This window comes from Ictalurus furcatus, chromosome 4, assembly GCF_023375685.1.
Source record: "Ictalurus furcatus strain D&B chromosome 4, Billie_1.0, whole genome shotgun sequence".
Lineage (NCBI taxonomy): Eukaryota > Metazoa > Chordata > Actinopteri > Siluriformes > Ictaluridae > Ictalurus > Ictalurus furcatus.
This window is the reverse complement of record NC_071258.1, coordinates 697,391-717,500: the sequence shown is the minus strand read 5'-3', so window position 1 is coordinate 717,500 and position 20,110 is coordinate 697,391. Positions and strand designations below refer to the sequence as shown.

General features: G+C 40.3%; 3 protein-coding genes across 4 annotated transcripts in view; all 3 read right to left on the bottom strand.

Moving 5' to 3' along the window:
* kcp (kielin cysteine rich BMP regulator) overlaps nucleotides 1–2,277 on the bottom strand; it is a 34,198-nt gene extending 31,921 nt beyond the window's left edge. The window contains exon 1 of one of the 2 annotated variants that reach the window (XM_053622437.1): nucleotides 1,643–2,277. In XM_053622437.1, coding sequence (XP_053478412.1) covers nucleotides 1,643–1,769 — 127 coding nt within the window. In that variant the 5' untranslated portion in view covers nucleotides 1,770–2,277. The remainder of the gene's footprint in view (nucleotides 1–1,642) is intronic. The other variant, XM_053622436.1, reaches the window with a different exon arrangement.
* A 4,414-nt stretch (nucleotides 2,278–6,691) lies between these two features.
* calub (calumenin b) lies at nucleotides 6,692–11,218 on the bottom strand. The gene is made up of 7 exons (XM_053622434.1): nucleotides 11,132–11,218; nucleotides 10,256–10,605; nucleotides 9,078–9,271; nucleotides 8,684–8,850; nucleotides 8,393–8,453; nucleotides 7,964–8,163; nucleotides 6,692–7,863 (listed from the first exon to the last, which is right to left on the bottom strand). Exons 2-7 carry the CDS (start codon nucleotides 10,474–10,476, stop codon nucleotides 7,759–7,761), a joined length of 948 nt encoding a protein of 315 aa, XP_053478409.1. The 5' UTR covers nucleotides 10,477–10,605; nucleotides 11,132–11,218; the 3' UTR covers nucleotides 6,692–7,758.
* A 2,055-nt stretch (nucleotides 11,219–13,273) lies between these two features.
* Nucleotides 13,274–19,301, bottom strand: utp15 (UTP15 small subunit processome component). Its single transcript, XM_053622433.1, has 13 exons — nucleotides 19,037–19,301; nucleotides 18,457–18,580; nucleotides 18,251–18,343; nucleotides 17,956–18,140; nucleotides 17,646–17,824; nucleotides 17,149–17,274; nucleotides 16,836–16,971; nucleotides 16,511–16,592; nucleotides 16,221–16,376; nucleotides 15,604–15,705; nucleotides 14,500–14,633; nucleotides 14,361–14,419; nucleotides 13,274–13,680 (listed from the first exon to the last, which is right to left on the bottom strand). The coding sequence occupies exons 2-13, from the start codon at nucleotides 18,544–18,546 to the stop codon at nucleotides 13,466–13,468; spliced, it is 1,557 nt and encodes a 518-aa protein (XP_053478408.1). The 5' UTR covers nucleotides 18,547–18,580; nucleotides 19,037–19,301; the 3' UTR covers nucleotides 13,274–13,465.
* Nucleotides 19,302–20,110: the final 809 nt, after the last annotated feature.

Genomic DNA, 20,110 nt, shown 5'->3' with positions numbered 1-20,110 from the left:
GGTGTCCGTAACGCTGAGGGACCGGGACAGCGCTGGTTTCAGATGATTCCTGATCAACCGTGTGGTGAATTCTAGATCAGACCGTGTGATAGCGTGCGTCTCCGTGTCAGATTATACCATGAAGATGCTCTAACGATAGACCTGTGATTAAAGAGTAGGGATGGGCGATATAGACCTAAGACTTTATCAGGATATCTCATGGTATTTATTGCAGTAATGATAGAAATGACGATATGAACACTCTAACATTCAGCATCGTCTACTGGACGCTTGACGTTATTTTCTGGTCGGTGTTTTTGCTTGAGGTGGTGGAACACATTTGATGAGATTCCACCGGGTTTTTGACACACTTTATAAATCACATCTGTATCTAAACCGCTTCCATATCACAGAGAAAGCTTTTTTGGGGGAAATTCTTATCGTGAGGAGGAACTGTACATTAGCGTGTTTTATTTCTGGGCTGTGCCGTGAGTTTGTGGTCCACCTGTTGGTGGAAATCTGATCTGAGCAAAGAATGCATTCAAAGCAGCTCAGATCTGATCTGAAACTATTTTTGGTTCATAAAAAACAAACAAGAATAAAACACTGTTTCAAGCATGATGCGTTATCAGATGGCAGCAGACAGTTAGAACATTCTTACAGGGGTTCTTTGAGGGTCCGTGGGATAATTAAAGCTTCGTACAGGCTTTTTGTCTGTTAAGGAAACACTCAGGTCAAAATATATGGACACCGACTGAGTTATTGTTATTGTACCTCCATTAATATTGGCACCCTTGGTCAATATGAGCAAAGAAGGCTGTGAAAATTTGTCTTTATTGTTTAACCTTTTGATCTTTTAGTCAAATAATTCTCAAAAATACTCTTCTTATATAACATAATTACAAACACAACACAGGTTTATAAAAATAAAAAAAAGAAGTCCTTTGTTAAATATAGTTGTGCAACAATTACTGGCACCTGTTGATATTTGATAGAGTCCATGATGCCATGTGTCCTAACGAAATGTCCAGGTCCTCTGGCAGAAAAACAGCCCCAAAACATTAAAGATCCACCTCCATATTTAACCGTGGGCATGAGGTACTTTTCCATATGGCTACCTCTCTGTGTGCTCCAAAACCACCTCTGGTGTTTATTACCAAAGATTTACCAAGGGTGCCAATATTACTGGAGGGCCCTGTATAGATAGTGCTGTATTTCCTGTACTCAGCTCCATTAGATGTAAAATCCCCCAAATTAAAGCTGAAAGTCTGCACTTTCACACTTCATGATGTGATTCATGGCTATAAGAGCAATAGCTCTGTTAATGTCAAAATACTCTAATAAAACCTTTAACACTTTCGGCAGACGGACCACTGAAGAACCGGTTAGGGTTCTAGAACGCTTCTAGAAGTAAAGATGGTCTGATGAACATTGAATCAATGGATGTTGAGTGTTGTTATTGTTTGGGTTCTTGATCTTGATTGTGCAATAGCTCTGCCTTTGTTTTATTTTTCTGATCACATGAGAGGTATTAATTAGTGCACCAGTGTGTGTGTGTGTGTGTGTGTGTGTGTGTGTGTGTGTGTGTGTGTGTACAAGTTTCTTAGTGCGTCCTACAAGCGATTAAAACTTTTTTCTTTTGTTTATAAAATGTAAAACTCACCGTTTCTGTCCTGCAGCACTTTCAGCTCTTTGTGGTGATCAGTGTGAGACGCAGAGCAGATCCTCCACAGCACACACACACTCAGGAGAGCAGACAGAAGAAGCCTTCGCTCCATGACCAGCTCCATGTTCTCCCCCAGCTGTGGCCACTTCACCGGAGGGACAAAGAACTTTCGGGTTTCTTTACAACACAGAAAGAATCGCACTGGAGAGTCAGACAGCGGTGCTCTTTATAACAACACTGAACCCTGCACTTCTCTCTCTCTCTCTCTCTCTCTCTCTCTCTCTCACACACACACACACACACACACACACACACACACACCATGAGACACAGAGCTGCTGTTTTTCCGTTAATGACAGGAATTCGCGCTCGTGAAACAAGAAACATCTGGCGGAGCCTCAGTGATGGACGAACCGAATCCTGACAGAATCGATTCTTTTTGATTTGATTTGATTCAAACGAATCGATAAACAAATTCATGTTTCACACGTCATCTTGTCAGGCTAATTAATGCTCGCCACGCCCACTTCTCAGGTTCAAGTCTGTTCAAGTCCTGGTAATTATTTATTTATTGTTGTACTGCATCTGTATCTAAACCACTTCCATATCACCAAGGGGGGAGTTAATTCTTCTTCCTCATCTAGGGTGAGATGCGGCACTCTGACACTGCATGAGTTTATATTTAAATGCTGGACATCCAGCATTTAACATCCATCCATGGATGTTACCATCCATCCATGGTGAACCATCCATCCATGGTGAACCATCCATCCATCTTCTACCGCTTACTCCTTCTTCAGGGTCGCGGGGAACGTATGGAGCCTATCCCAGGGAGCATCGGGCACGAGGCGGGGTACACCCTGGACACCCATTCATACACTACGGACACTTTGGACACGCCAATCAGCCTACCACGCATGTCTTTGGACTGGGGGAGGAAACCGGAGTACCCGGAGGAACAGGGAGAACACACACACACGGCCCCGTCGGGAATCGTACCCTGGACCCTTGAAGTGTGAGGCTAACCACTAAGCCACCGTGGGCCCCAGGAGGAGGTGAACCGTAATCAGAAAAATCTGTTCTGAGCAAAGGATGTAATCAAAGCAGCTCAGATCTGATCTGAAACTGTGCCATATCTCTGCATTTGTTTTTGCTTCCTTTCTCTCCAACTGTACAGCAAGTAGAAATGTTTTAGGTATTTTATCTCAGTTGTACACTTTTAAAATTAAACATTAATCTATCCAGAAGAGTGACGACACACTGGAACCATTTTTGGTTTTGATGTTCAGTCCATGATTCCTCTGCTATGTCTATATTTTATATTTGCTGATTTATTTGTATTATTTTATACTACTACTACTTTAACTAATCCTACTTCAACTACTATTAATAATAATAATAATAATAATAATAATAATAATAATGTTGTTTATTTATTTGTTTGTGTGTGGTTATGTGTTTACACCACAACAGTCTTCCATTTGCTATAAAACAAGATCTTGTTGGAAGTGGAGTGTGTATTGTAAACTAACACAATCTGGCAACCCGGTCATTAACTGTCCGGTCCTCAGCTCCTTCCCGGAGTATGGGGCAGCGTGCTTCCTACCCTAATGGACCTCTGTTAGTGTTTGTTTGTTTTGCAAAAGTGCCATGATTACACAACATCCTGTAATCTGAATAAATCAGCGGAAAATCAGTTTATATCTGTCACATAGTGATGTAAGAATAATCTCTGGTCACTCAAACGAGATGATTTGTATTTTCCTGCTATATCTGTGCTGTGTTTAAAGTTGCACAAAGAGAATTAGAAACGCAGGTCTGAGACAAGTCACTGTGTCGACTTTTCCTGAATGACATGGAGGAGCTTATCGCATCCCTGCCATGCATCAGTTATCACTGCTCCTGGTATGCGGCAGCTTGTCAGGACCAAACAAAGCTCTACAGCCCTTTCAGATGTTACCACATGACTGAATTTAGTTTATCGGTTGCTAGCAGACTCAGAGATCACGTGATCATCATACCTGCAGGTGGGATAATACCTGAGTTTGGGTGGAGGTATGAGCGATGGTGGAGATGTCTATATTTAAACACCAAAGCACGGAGGAAGTGTGGGAGGAAAATAATCAACGTATTGTTATTGTTAATGTTCTGAAAGTTTAGTCAGTGTTATTTTACACATAATCCATGGTGTAATAATATGACTGTGTTAATGTGTTAACTAGATAGCCGGTTAAAGTAACCTATTAGTCAGTTACATAACGTTAAAGGTGCAGTCAGTGATTTTGCTGAAGCTGATTGGTTTCAGAATCCCAAATGCATATCGTTCCAGTGTTCCTTCAAAGGCCAAGCCCACATTTCAGAATCGAATGAAATAAAAGAGAACAATTTGAGACTCAAACAGAATTTCACATGAACGCTTTAATCACAGACAAACCCAGAAGACACCAAAAGCTAGCTACATTCACTATGGGTTTATTTTATAGATCGGGCTCAGAACCCAGCTTCAGACGCTAGGTCTGTCCACAGGACGAGTCTCAGAGCCGACTGGATCTGCAGACAAAACATCATCAACACAAGGACAAGACAAAATCTTTCAAAAGATCTGAGCGGTGAAATGAAGAGAGCTGATGATGTGGAGGAAGAAATCCTAAACATAGCCACATAAAAAAAGTCAAAGAAATATAGCAACGGGATCACGGGGAAATCCGGAAGCGAAGAACTTGTGAAGGAAATGTCCCACAAACGGAGTCCGACGGATCAGCACTAACACTGCGTCTATTTTACACTGTCTCTCATTCGTGTTAGAAGTTTAGTAAAATCAAAGAGCTTCATGAAAATGTCACTTCCAAGCATGAAAATGACATAAATACGGTGGATAGAAAAAGTTTACACACCCCTGTTAAAAGGCCAAGTTTTTATAAATCCTGTCAGAACTTTTTCCCCCTCAGTAACGTATAAAAATCAAGTGAAAAACAATCGAATATTTTCAGGGAAAAAAATGACAAATATAAAACTTACAATAACCTGGGTGCATAAGTATACACACCCCTAAACTAATACTGTGTTGAAGCAGCTTTTGATGTTATTACACCACGCAGTGTTTCTGAGTAAGAGTCTATCAGCCTTGGCAATCAGACTCTGCAATATTATCCCACTTGTTCTTACAAAAACATTCCAGATCCATCAGATTGTGAGGCGTCTCCTGTGCACAGCCCGATTCAGGTCACCCCACAGATCTGTAGTCGGATTCAGGTCTGAGATTTGTCTAGCTCATTCAAAAACGCTGATCTTCTTTTGATGAAGCCTTTCCTTTGTTGATTTGGATGTACGCTTCGGGTCGTTGTCGTTCTGAAAGGTGAAATTCCTTTCCATCTTCAGTTTACTAGCACACACCTGCAGGTACTGCATTAAAATCGCCTGGTATTTGTAGCTATTCGTGATTCATTCAACCTTGATAAAAGTCCCAGTTCTGGCTGAAGAAAAGCAGCTCTAATAGTCCTTAATTTCCCCATGGGGATTAATAAAGGAAGTCTAAAGCATGATGCTGCCACCACTGTGCTTCAGCATGGAGATGGTGTTATTTTGGTGATGTGCTTTTTTTTGCATCAAACCTACCTTTTTTAATTATGGAGTTATTGTACCTTTTGGAATTGGCCTCGTCAGATCATAACACACATCACCATGTGGTTTGGGGTGATTTAGTTGAGCTTGGATGTTTTTTGTGATAAAGGGCTTCCATCTAGCCGCCCCACCCCATAGCCCAGACATGTGCAGAATATGAGAGATTGTTGTCACATGCAGAGAGCATTTAGTACGTGTCAGATGTTCCTGCAGATCATTTAATGTTGCTGTGGGTCTCTTGGCAGCCTCCCAGGTAAGATTTTGTCTTGTCTTTTTGTAAATTTTGGAGGGACGTCCTGTTCATGTCACTGTGGTGGTCCATGATGACCTTCATGGTGTTCCATGGTACATCTAATGTCTAGGAAATTCTTCTATACCCCTCTCCTGATCGATATCTTTCAACAAGTGAGATACCATGCATGTAGGAGCTATGTACAGTCGTTCCCTCACCAGCCAAAACAAAAAAAGACCAAAAAAACCCACAGCTTGTCGTGTTAGTGAGAAAACTCCTCTGTACTGAAGATTTGGGAAAACAAAGTTACACAGCGCTGACACTGGAGACTCCTTCCATACATTTTAAATATGTCCCTGTGAATGATAAAGCTGTTACTAGAGAAACGATAACGTATTATATTTAGAACGAGTGAATGAATATAAACCTGTGATGTGCAGCTGCACTACAGTCAAAGCACACACACACGTTTATATGCACTCTTATACATACTTTTACACACACCTTTACACACACACACACATTTACACACACTTTTAAACATACACAGACACACACACTAAGAGAATAATGACACAAAATGCAGAAGATAAAATCATTAAACTGAAACATTCATGCAGGAGGGTAGTTTAGTGCTTAGCGCGTTGCCTCACACCCCCAGGACGGGGTTCGATTCCCACCTCTGCCCCATGCACGCAGGGTTCACGTGTTCTTCCCATGCTTCAGGGGTTTCCTCCCCAGTCCAGAGACATGTGTTATAGGCCAAATGGCATGTGTGTAGTGTGGAATTCACATTTCAGCCTGCAGGGGGCGCTAAACCGCAATCTAGGGGTTTAAGAGGCTCATCACTGCGTGTGTGTGTGTAGTGTGTGTGAGTATGTGTGCGCCCTGGCATCAGCTCCATTATTGCAATAATTCCTGTGTTCATTTTCCTGCGATTCTTTTTTGTGTTACTGTATTTTTCTTTTTTTCAGCACTTTCTTTCTCTCACGATCGTTTTTGTGATTTTTCACAACACTCATTTTCGCGTTACTTTCTCTTTCTCTCTCTTTTTGGTGATATTCTGTGGTATTTTGATATTTTGTGATTCTGTTGGACTTTTTTTCCAGGACCTCAGTTTCCCTCTGTACTGTCAGTGGTGTGAAGTGGTGTGAACTCTGGCGCCTCCTGGTGGGGAGTGAACAGAGAGTGAACAGTGTGAGAGTGATCAGCAGCTCAGATTAACTACACAACCAAGGAATTTAGAAGGAATCACATCAGTGCAGATGAAAACGATAGGTTTTTTTCCTATATTTTATTGTGAAAAGTCTCTCAGGTGCAGCTCGCGTGCTGTATTTACACCATCACAATTCACTGCATACAAGTTTACAATTTAAACATACGGGTACAGGTATGTACAGATAAACTTCACACCTGGACGGAAGATCTTATTTCAGTCATCTTCAGAAAAACTGGTAAGGAAAACGGAAGCTCAGGAAATACTGAACATGTTCTGACTGAAAATGGGAACAAAATAAAATAAAATAAAAAAGGCACTAAAAAAAGGAAATGTTTTGACATTTGTGTTCATCATGATTCAGAGGAAGAACGTGTAGTGATGAGCCAAAAAAAAAAAAAAAAAAAGCATCAGTGCCTCATTATAATGCATTATAGCACAATTATGAAGGACTTAAACTTAAAACAATAAATCTGCTTAAACCTAAAAGTTAGTAAAATGTACGCAGTGGTTAATGCTGAGGTTGTGAACAGTTCTCTTAACAAGCACCATTACGTGTAGTGACAGAGTTAGTGGATGTTCCGTAGATTCCTACAGAAACCATCCTTTATTTCATTTCCGCACGCCAGAGACGCGGGGTACAGGACTCCGGGGTACAGGACTCCGGGGTACAGGACTCCGGGGTACAGCCAAATCTTCCCCACGCCGCTGGAGAGGCCTGAACACTCCAAATTAAACCTTTATACAACATGATTTTGGAATACTTTAAGTGTTCAGTGCATTAACACACACACACACACACACACACACACACACACACTTCCGCATCAAGGCATCTATCTAAGGGATAAACTTAAAACATCCAAGGTAAAAATGAATTAAATTCATCACTGAATATTTCCTTTTCCAAACAAAACAAACTAGAAAACTGTAACTGTACATAACTCTCAGTTCTGGAAGTTTGCATGATTGAGATCGTTTACGGGGAATAAGGAAATAAATTACAGTCCATTTCACTTTCCTTCATGTGCAGAGGTTCGGGGATTAAAACTCGTCGTGTCTTACTAACGCTTCTCCGAAATCCGTCGCTTGACTGCCGACGAAGAGGTCGTATTTATCCACGATCTCCTGCTTCGTGAGACGTCCGTCCTGTACACAGAACACACTCAACAAGTCTGTTCTTCAGATCTGTGTGTGTGTGTGTGTGTGTGGGGGGGGGGGGGGGGGGGGGTACAAGCTTCACACTCACTTTATCTGTGTCTGATTCGTAGAGCAGATGTTTGGCCTCGGCCTCGGCGTGATCGTAGTCTGATGGCAGAATCCAGTCTTTCGTCTCCTCCTTATCCATCCGTCCATCTTTATTTTTATCTCTGAACTCCGTGAACTGCTCTCGCTCCGTCCTCACCCACTCGGGTTCTGTGGAGTCTCCGTCCTGACTGTACATATCACCTGAGAGGGGGGAGAGAGGGGGGGGGGAAGATAGAGAGAGAGAGAGAGAGAGAGAGAGAGAGAGAGAGAGAGAGGGGAGAGAGAGAGAGGGGGGAGAGAGAGAGGGGGGGGGGAGAGATAGAGAGAGAGAGAGAGGGGGAGAGAGAGAGGGGGGGGGAGAGATAGAGAGAGAGAGATAAATAACTGAAGTCTCAGTCTGTGAGAGTTTGATATATTTTTGTTTTCTCACCGATGTACTCCTCCAGGTCAATAAACCCGTCTCCATTTTTGTCGATGTCCTCCATGGTCTCCTAATGACGAGAAAAAGCTAAATTATAAAATTAAAGTGTGGAGTTTTTTTTTATACATGCAATAAGAAGTGATATATGCAAATTAGCTATTCCGTATGCAAATGTCACAATAAGGAAACAATGCAGGTTGAGAAATAAAATGGCCAATCAGCAACAGACAGAGCTGCTAGCTCCGCCTCCACCAATGTATCCTCGTACCCCCCCGTGTAGAACCCGTATCCGTGACGTACCAGAACCACGATGTCCTGCATGTATCCGTACTCCTCAGGGTGGAGGAACGCTGTGAACTCCTCACGATTCGCCCGCATGTCTCCATCTTTATCCGCAATTTTAAAGCGACGCTCATCTCTGCTCATCATCTGCTTGTAGTTAAACCCGTCCTCAGGGTCCGACTCATCTACACACACACACACACACACACACACACACACACACAATAATAATAATCACCATCATCATCCAGCCTGTTCTCAAAAACATGTTCTATATCATATCAGGATGTGTATGTACTCTCTCTCACATGCGTGCACACACACACACACACACACACACACACACACACACACACGCGCACACACGCACACACACACACACGCACACACACACACACACACACACACACACCGAGGACGTAGCCGTATGTAGCGTTCTTGTACTCCTCCCAGGACACGTGTCCATCTGAATCGAGGTCGTGAGCCTGCCACTGTCGGTCCACGTCTTCATAAATCCAGCGCTTCTGAGCGTGTTTAATCCAGTTCTTCATCTCGTCCACCGTCACAAAGCCGTCGTGATCTTCATCGATCCTCTCAACGATTTTACTGCGGGGGAAAAATAACGAGAGAGATCATCGATGTCGTCCATAATAAACAAATGGGGGTGCCAAAAGTTTTGACCCAAAGCAGGTGTGTGCTGATATTTAAATTTCATAATAAACCTAACTTTTTAGAAAAGTTCACAAAAATGTATCACAGGAATAAGAAATTATTACTTCTTTTTACAATGATAAATAATTTAAATAATTTTATAATTGTTATTTTTACTGCTATTATTATTATTATTATTATTAATTATTTTTATTATTTTCAAAAATGATCACCAATATTATTATTAATCACAGTTATTATTGTTTTTATTAACTTATTTACCCTTAGGACAAAATGAACAGGAAACCATTTATTTCAACAGAACATCCTTCTGCGTGTTCAGTTTCAATCATTTTCTTCATTATCACAATGAAAAATAATAAAATATTGTATATTAATATTCATATTAAAACAATAACAACTCCTTCAAAGAAACAAAACGGGGCGCGTTAACTTTCAGCACGACATTATTTCCCGATTTAGAATTTTTGCCCTAATTACTTTCCTTACTTTTACTGACATATTACTGTGTAATATTACTTTTACATTTTTTATTAGAGTTTTATATTTTACACAAAAAACACTTTTATTCCCGTGTTATTATTTGTTGAATTTTTATCATTTTAAATATATTTTTTAATTTCAATTCTACTCTTATTTTTACGTTGTACAACGAGCTGCATTTTAAATGTACAGAAACAAACATTACAGTAAATACTTTGTGTTACACTTATTAACTTAAAAAAAAGTATTCGTTAATCTTTCCTCCATCATGTTTTATTCATCATGTGGGCGTGGCTGTTTATGCCTCTTCATTTTGGGCTCATTACAGTATCGTGACATGATGAAATCTGGAACGTACATCATCACCGCACTGATATATTTCCTTTCACAGCAGTAGAAAGTGTGCTCAAGTGGATGTGGTGTGTGCTTTTATACCCGAGTCTCTCTTTGCTCTCTTCTGGTGTGAGCTGGTCGAAGGTTTTGGCCTCCTCCTGGCCGAGGAAGGCTTCGTGGTCGTACTCGAAGTTCTCCTCATCGTCATGTTCCTTGTCGCTGAGAGGAGCGTCATGATGGACTCGGTCCTTCTTCTCCATGGGTTTAGTGGAGGTGTGAGCCACACAAATCGCAACACACAGCAGCAACAGCCTGAGATCCATCCTGTCTCACTCCACTTCCGGTCTCACTCCACTTCCGGTCTCACTCCACTTCCGGTCTCACTCCACTTCCGGTCTCACTCCACTTCCGGTCTCACTCCACGTCACTGTGTCAGTAAGGAGGAATCTCACCTGCATTTCATGGATTTAATACACACATGCACTTAACTTTTTATAAATATATATTTATATAAACAATTCGTATACAGCTTCCACAAGGATGATCTTCTGCACTGACCCAAAAATGTGACTGATCAGATGAATAAAAGCGCACACATTAATTTCCGCTGTGATGTTTCTAGTTCTGGCCGTTCTTCTTTCTCTCTCTAACGCAGGTTACTGTGGACTGTAACAGGCTTCTTCACCCGATTTACTGCACTTCATGTTAAATACTTCCCCGTGTGAGATTTGAACCTTTTACGGAAACTAAATTCTGCACAACGTTTATACTTCAATTCTGTAAAAATGTGTTTCATGTCTAATAAAAGAGACAGAATGTTTTGTGCAGCTCTGAGAGAGACGGGCATCATCTCCACCTCACACCCGGTCCCCGGCTGCCGATAAAACTGCACACGGAACGCGTTCGTGCTTCGAGATTCATCAGAAAAAACAACTAATATCGTAAATAAAATATTATAAACACTGATTAATTACTTACCTCGGGGTTTTCTGCACACGCCGGCGGAGGAAGAAACACGTCCCGGATGTAAACTATTCAACTCTGGACACACTTCCTGTGCAGAACTGGAGCATTGACCAATCAGGGGCTTCATGCAGCTATGTCCCGCCTCCTGTGACGCGCCTCATGCCACAACGCTATTGGTCCACTTCAGGGAAACCGCGGCGTCTGATTGGTTCGAAATTGCCACGTACTCAAGCTGAACGCCCGAAGCTCCTCCAGTCTGCTGCTTCGGAGCTCATGTCTCTAATCCTGTATTTCATGTTTATTCATATTCACATCACAATACATGTGTTAAATGTCATGTATTTGGGTAAAGACTATTTTATCACTATTTTATTTATAACAGTTTTTTTTTCTATTTTATTATCATTTTTTTTTCATCATTGGGTCTAATCATTTTTATTTCAGCACACTGGCTTAATAGTAACTATTATTATTATTATTATTATTATTATTTAATAATTCTTGTAATACTATAATTTATTATTAATAATAATAATAATTATGACTATTAATTCTTGTTTATTTTCTTTATATTTAAACAAACAAGCAAAGCAATATCATTCATTCTTCTTGCTGTCTATAAATAAGTGAAAAATTAATGTATGAATTAATTAGCTGAAATGCGTCAAACTTTCACACTGATATTCACGTAATGTCATGACGTCTTGCTGTAAATAATTAAACAAATTACAAAGAAACAAACAAACAATCACACAATGATGTTTACGCATAATTACCACTCGTTGTTCTGTATAAATAAATGGATCAATAATATAATAAACAATGGTTTAAACATTATGCACTGATATTCACATCACTTCTCTCCTCATGAGCACCACATCTGTAATAATGTAATAATAACTATAACTATAATAACTAAATAATCATTTAACAGATTTAACATGGCTTTGATTTCCCTGTGAGCTTTTTTCCTTTCAGCTCAGAGCTTCTAAAGATTATTGAACAGTTCCTGGTGTGGTGTGATTACACTCTTACTGACTTACCGAAAATTATACTTAAAAAAAAAAAAAGGAAAAGAAGGAGAATGGTACTATTGTTCTTTTAGGTCTTGTTACATTGAGAAGGAATTAAGGAATTAATATAAAAGCAAAACAAACAAACAAACAACCCAGAAAACACTGTTATTACTGTGATGTTCATCTGTCATCATCATCTAACACCCAGCTCTCCTCTAAAACATTAGATCTCCAAACTCTCACTGCATGGTCACATGACCACACACTTTTACTCCATACACCTGAGAAAGAATCCAAAATGCAGGAAAAACACACAGAAGGCATACAGAACACACTGCTGCATCCAGTGCAAATAATCCTTCAAACACAAATTACTGATATTTCAGTAAAATTATACTGCAACGCTGATATTTATAACAGCCTGTTGATATTAATTACTCATACTGTACTCATTTATATTCAAACACGTCTTTCATTTAAATGTAGTCACTTTAAATGCAACAAAGGTTATTTAAAGTGAGAAAAAAGCTCTTTTATTGTGTTTGTTTCACTATTTTTATGTCTTAATACTGAATTAAAATAAAAACGCATGTGTGGTTTTACACCCATTTAAATAATCCAGTCTCATTTGTACAGTGTTCATTGAGGTTATGGATCTAGAATGCGATATGTAAATGAGACCTGATGTATGCAAATGAGTCTCTCTCATCATCTGCTCGTTACGGGCATAACGATATTTATAACTATTTTTCTGCTCTTTTGTTTAATAATAAAACTAAAACCATGTGGGACACAAACTTCTGCACTTCAGCATTTAAATAGGTTTAATTATTTACCTTAGAATTACTTTTTTTTTATATTATTTAAATTACTTTGTTACTTATACTTAAGTTTAGTACATTTATTGTCCTGTTTAAACACATTTTTAAATATATAATATTTAGTTTTTCTGTTGCTTATGTTATTTGACAATATTACAATTTAAAAAAAAAAAAAAAAAAGTTTTTACTTCTACAGTTGCTCTATTTCCTAAACAGTAAAAAAGAAAAGACAAAAAACATACACACACACACACACACACACACACACACACACACACACACACACACACACAGGTGAAAAAATCAAAACAACTCAGTCGAGACAAAGCACAACGTTTTATTCACAAGGTTTTTGTTTTACTTTATAGACATATAAAACACTAACTGTAAATGATGAAGTGTCAGTAAGACGCAGAGATCTTCACCAATAAACATCTGAATGAAAGTCTGTGTAGCCGCTGCTGTTAAAGCTCCGCCCTCCTGCGGCGGGGTTGTGGAGTAGACATGCATCACACAGCCTGCAGGTGGGCCCCCTGTATGGCGGGTGGGCCCGCGGAGGCCGACGCCTTCTTCCTCGTGGACAGAGAGGCGAAGAGCGTGTCGAGGATTCCCAGAACCTGCATCATCTCCTGCTGAAGTTCTGCTTCACGTCCCAGAAGCTCCATGAGACGCTGCAGCAGACGCTCAACTACAGGAGACTGAGGAACCACCTGCTGATACAGATCTACCCCACACACACACACACACACACACACACACACACACACACACACACACACACAGAGAGTGGTGAGCCTCTTAAACCCTTAGATAACAGTTTAGCGCCTCCTGCTGGCTGAAATGTGAATTCCACCCTAATCTATGTTTACACTTTATGTAACTCCAGTTTCCCTTTTAGGGAAACGGGGCGGGGCTCAGGGGCAGTTCAAGGGGTGGAGCTAATAACCAGTTGTGTGAGAATGTAAACCAGAACCGGTCTATAATTTTATCATTATTACAGGTCTAAATACATTTCTAAACACTTCAGACTACTCCTTTAACATCAAGTAAGTTACCATCACACACACACACACACACACACACACACACACACACAGATAAATCAGTTTCTTTAACACGATTTTAGACACGAGCATTAAAAATCTGATTTGCGGCCAGTGAGGCTAACAGGCTTATTTTGGGTTATATTATACGAGATAATTATACACACACACGATTATATAATTATTAAAAGATCTAGAAACATTTGAAACATTACAGACTGCACCTTTAATGCCTTGATCTTTTTAAAAAAATGATCATTTCTCTTAGAATCTTTAAATAATCTCAATGTGAGATTTAAATATAAAATGTGCTATATAAATAACTTCATAAAATTATTATTATTATTATTATGAAACTCACCGACGATCAGATCCGCCACCATGAGCAACACATTGGAGAACCGGGAATCTGTTACGTACCTGTAGAAAAAATTTAATCATTAAACCATGACTTTGTGTGTGTGTGTGTGTGTGTTCAGATGCATGTATTAGACACATACTTGAGCAGGAAGTTGAGCAGTTTCGTTAAACTCTGTTCATCTCGACCTGCTAGAGCGTTTCTCAGCGTTCCTCTACGGTTCAGCTCGACCATCACCGCTACAGTGATTTCAGGCTTAGTGCTCCGCCTCCACGTCTACACACACACACACACACACACACACACACACACACACACACACCTTCTATTTCCCGCATATTTATACAGGATATTCAAAGTACACAAACACACTGCAAAAAACAGGTAAAGAAATGCACAATAAAAAAGCGTGGATACGGTGCCCTCTAGAATTATTGGCACCCTTCAAATAATTAATATTCCATGATGTCTGGCCCACAGAGACCACCAGCACTTCCTGTAGCATCTCCTCTGTGCACAACATTTAAAATGAATAAATTGTGCTGAAATTTTTTCGATTTTCCCCACGGTAGCGAACGACAGCAGGGATTTTACTTGTGTGCAACATCATTTATATATACCCCAGAGACGCAGCAGAGATTTCTGAACTGAGCGCACACGATTAAAAATCTATCATTTTGTGTATATATTTCTTAAATATTCAATCATCTCGGTGTGGATATTTCTTGAAATAAACTACTACAATTAAAACATTTTGTTGAATAATTGTTTATCAAATGTTTGTTCCTCCGTTAGGGAGGGGCGCCAATACTTCTGAAGGGCTCTGTATATAGAATCCAAGTGTAATTATTAAATAATGACGTATTTAAATAAAAATCGATAAACGCAAAACAATCAACTGAAACTGAATTTATTCTATAATACACAAATTCTTCTTTAATTAATTCAAATAAACTCATTCATTTAAAATGATTAATTAACTGATAAATTGAGTTAAATACATGTTATTAAATACAAATTAAAACTTGAACTAATTCATTTTTATTCATTAATTTCAAAGCAATCAATTTAATTACCGGACTATATAATAATTATTTACATTTTAACTCATTAATAAGTAAGTAAGGAAATAAATAAATAAAAGAGGTTTCGAGTACACAGCCCGGTCACACAGGTGTGTGTGGACAGTTATTTGCTCAGTGGGGTTTCACAAATGTAATGTGTGTGTGTGTGTGTGTGTGTGTACCTCCAGTGCTGCGTCCAGCGCGTTAGACACCTGGAACCTCTTCAGCTGTAAGTCGTGTTTCTGCAGATGCTGTTTCGCCAGTTTATTCACCTGGAAATCATCCTGCGCAGAAAAAAGATCGAAACAACCCCGCGTCACTATGATGCGTACATACAGAACCCTGAAGTGTTGCTGAAGCTCCGCCCACACTCAGTTACTGTCGCTATGTAAGGTCAGGCGTCTGTACGGAGACGACGGGTGTGACGGAGCTGATGGTGCCGAGGCTGACGTGTTTGAGTAGAGTGTACAGAGGAGGAGAGAGCCGGACAGAGTGAAGACTGGACTACAGTGCCGCTGCATCGCTCGCTTTAGGTAGAGATGAAGCGAAGCGAGGGATAAATCCAGACTGCACGGCATTGTGGGTAACGTAGGAAATCGTTAACCAAGGTGAAAATACAACCACGTGTCCATGAAAGAAACGACGCGCAAACCAAAGAGCTGGTGGACGTAATTGTGCTTAGCAACAGTTGCTAAGAAGTGATTGAACAGCAATAAAAATAAGGCTATTACATGTTCATTTTCACACACACACACACACACACACACACACACACACACACACACACACTTAAACTCACCTGTTTAGGGAGGTAGTTTTTCCCCTTGATGAAGACCCGGTACGCAGGACCACGCCTCCTCCTGACGGCCACTACCTGTTTGTCCTCACTGTGTTTCCTGTGTCTGATACTCAACACACCATTGGCCATTCCAACAGCAACCATCTCATCATCAGGCTACACACACACATACACACACACACACACACAGGAGTAAGAGTAAGAGTGTATCAGTGAGTCTGTATGTCACTATGAGGGTTTAGAATATAGATGATGTAGATTATAAATGACAGAAATAAAGTTTTACTCACAGCGAGAGCGAGACTGAGGATTGACGCTGCGTAATCAAAACTATGGACCACTTTGTAGGAGGAATTATACACCTTCACATGTCTGTAATATTACAGTAACAGAACATGTTTAATCATTACTGCACGAGTTATTCATCTGCACCGACAGAGAGAGGTATTCATCATCATTATTAGCCACAGTCAAACTGTACAACACAAGGAAATATGCTTAAAAGGACACTAAGCAATAATAATCTAGACCTGTTGACTTGGGTATTTCTCTCTCTCTCTCTCTCTCTCTCTCTCTCTCTCTCTCTCTCTCTCACACACACACACACACACACACCTGTCGAGTGAGCCCGTGAGCAGTCGGTTGTCGGCGGTGCTCAGACACGCACACGTGACGGTTTTGTGATGATTCTTCAGAGAGACGAGCTGCTGACCTCCTTTCAACAAATCCCACACTTTCACATACCGACCTCCTGTTTAACACACACACACACACATTTTTTTAAAGAAAACGTTCAAATCCGCACCTAAACATGAGTTTACTGTGTGTTTGATGTGGCTCTGTAAACACACCTCTTCATTAAATGCTAACAATGCACTAAAGTTCATTATTATTATTATTATTATTATTGTTATTATTTTTGAGTTACCCGTGGACACCAGTAAAGCCTCAGACGGGTAAAGCAGCACACACTCGACAGGATGACCGTGCTGAAGCGTCATCACACTTCCCCCTACCCGAACATCACACACCTTCACCGTGTGGTCGTAGGAACCTGCGAGACAGGAGATCAGCGTTACACAGACCTGCGCTCACACACCAGCAGGCGTCTAATCTGATCTGAGAACTAAGAACTAGTAGGAAGTCGAGCACAAACACGTAAATCGCTCTGATTACAGCAGTATTTAATTTGTGCTTAACGAGCTGGACAGGCCACGCCCACGAGCGACAGCAGCACGAACTGCGGTATTAAGAACATTAATGTTTCAGTGGTTCACAGGACTGAAGGACTGAGATGATTCACAGAAGGACTTGACTCTTCTGTGGCGTTTAACTCAATGCTATAATTTTCTCGTTGTGTTTAATGATATGGTTTTATACTAAGCGGCCGTGTCAGGATAGTGAAGCGCACTCTGAAGATGATACCGGTGACGAAGACGTCAGGGTTGAGTTTGCTGGCGGTCGCAGCTCGGACGTAATCGGTGTGTTCGGTGTAAGAGCTGCGTTCTGATCCACTCGCTACATCCCAAACACGGCACGACAAATCATCAGAACCCGACAACACGCGATAACCATCAGACAGGAAGGAGGTGACATGTACCGCCCTGAGAGAGAGAGAGAGAGAGAGAGAGAGAGAGAGAGAGAGAGAGAGTTATAACGCACACCTCCGGCCAATCAGAATCGAGTATTCAACAGACCATGGTATAAAAACACACACACACACACAAACACGTACTTGGAGTGTCCTGTGAACTGACGCAGAGCGACTCGGCCTCCGATGTCGAACAGACGAACGAGCCCTTCTTCACTTCCTGCCACCAGCAGCTTCCCATCGCCACGGAAACTCCCGCCATACGCCGTGTCCCGGAAGCGACTGTAACTGCGCAGCGGCTCCTGAGAGTGAGCGCCGTACACCTGGATCTGACATCAGGCAGAAATTCATCATCACACACAAGGAGAACCCGCGAGAAAACGCTACACGCTTTATACTGTATATTACTGCGTATAAAAGCGTAGAGACGCAGCCGTACTCTGGTGGATGCCGTCACCACGTAATTGTAAGGCGGTTGAGGAGAAAACTCGATTTTTGTGACCGCGCCGAATTCCTTTATCTGCACCGGAGCCTGGAAAAGAAAAAGAAAAGAAAAGGATAGGTAGAAAGACGTGTAACGCTGCAGCAGTGATCGGAATCCTCGACACAGTGAGATGATTTCTAAATCAACCTCGTCTCTAATACCTTGTAGTTTTTCCAGTAAAGCGTCTCCTCGGTCACTCGCTCTCCCAGTTTAGGATACGCCAGGACTTTAGTGGGCTTAAATGAAGCCATGGTGGAGAGCTGAGGATCTCTCAAATGTACAAACCTGCAGGACGAAGAGGATGAAATGAGATTCAGGATGATACAGATTAAATACCGAAACACACACACACACACACACACATATATATATACACATATACACACACATACATACATACATACATACATACACACATATACATACATACATACACACACATATATATATATATATATATATATATATATATATATATAAAAGAAGTGAAATATTAGAAAGAATAGCGCTTTATTAAACACGCCTGAATAATCCAAACAAATTTGGATTCAAATAAGAATAATGATAATGTTGATTATTATTATTATTATTATTATTATTATTGTTATTATTATGTTCCACCTGAAAATACATTAATAAACATCGCAGTCACGCGGACGCGACAGCAAGCCACCGACCTGAAGAACCGATTCATTTCAAATATTACAATTAAAATGAACAAACAAACAAATGTCTCCTCACCAAATACTTTCCTCCGGATGCACACGGAAAGCTTTAAATGTGAGAAATCGTATCTATGCGTGTAAAATCACGTTGTTTCTACACCCACACGGGAGCCGCCATTTTGAATTGCGAAAGCACTTCCGTTTTGTTCAAAACAAAAAAACTTTATTGAAATCTCGGGTTAATCGCGGATGGTGTGTTAGAGTGACGCGGACGCTGCGCAAATTCTCCGTTTCTTTTTAATTCTTTCATTTTTGTTTTTCTTTCTGTACAAAGAGTTTTATATTTCACTCGAGTGTAACTAACTGAGCGGAGAAGCTACACAAAAGACGGGATAATAGAAGAATGACAGAGAATAGACAGAACACTGCGCAGACTGACTGCTATTTTATTATTATTTATTATATTATACATTAATTCATGCTCACACATTATTCCACTTACTACTAATTCGTTAGACAATGTCATGACTCGTGTTAGGTCAGCATGGTCACTGAAATCTATTATTACTACATTACTACTTAAACAGTGGTACTCCAACATTACCCAATAATACCTCCACCAGTATCACTGCAGCATGTCACCCTTAATAAGGCTCAAACAAAAATATCCATTCAAACATGTATTTTTAAAAAAATACTTTCAAACAGCACTTCAGTGGGAAACCCCTCCCAGGGTCATGTTGATAACACACTGCTAACAGTGAACTGTTTTGAAAGTGAAGTCGGACCAAACCTTGTACTTCCACCGTGTTATGATATTATTGCAACCTTATTACTCTGTGTGAATTGAGCTCGTCTCCATTTTGTGTAAATGAAACGAGAGGCTGTTGAATATGGCACAGAAAGATACGATCCACATTCCCCACAGAGAGTGTGTGTATGATCCGGGTAAGTATGTGGTACAAACTCCAAATTATTGCTTATTATTTTCTTAATATCTAGAATGTGTTTAGATATATTGGCACTTGGTACACTGGTAAGAAGATGGTACCTTCAGTGGTTCTTTAAGGGATTCACTGGATAATTAAGGGTACTTTTTTTGTTGTTGTTTGTTTGTTTTTTTAATGTTCTACTTGGAACTCTTTCTAAA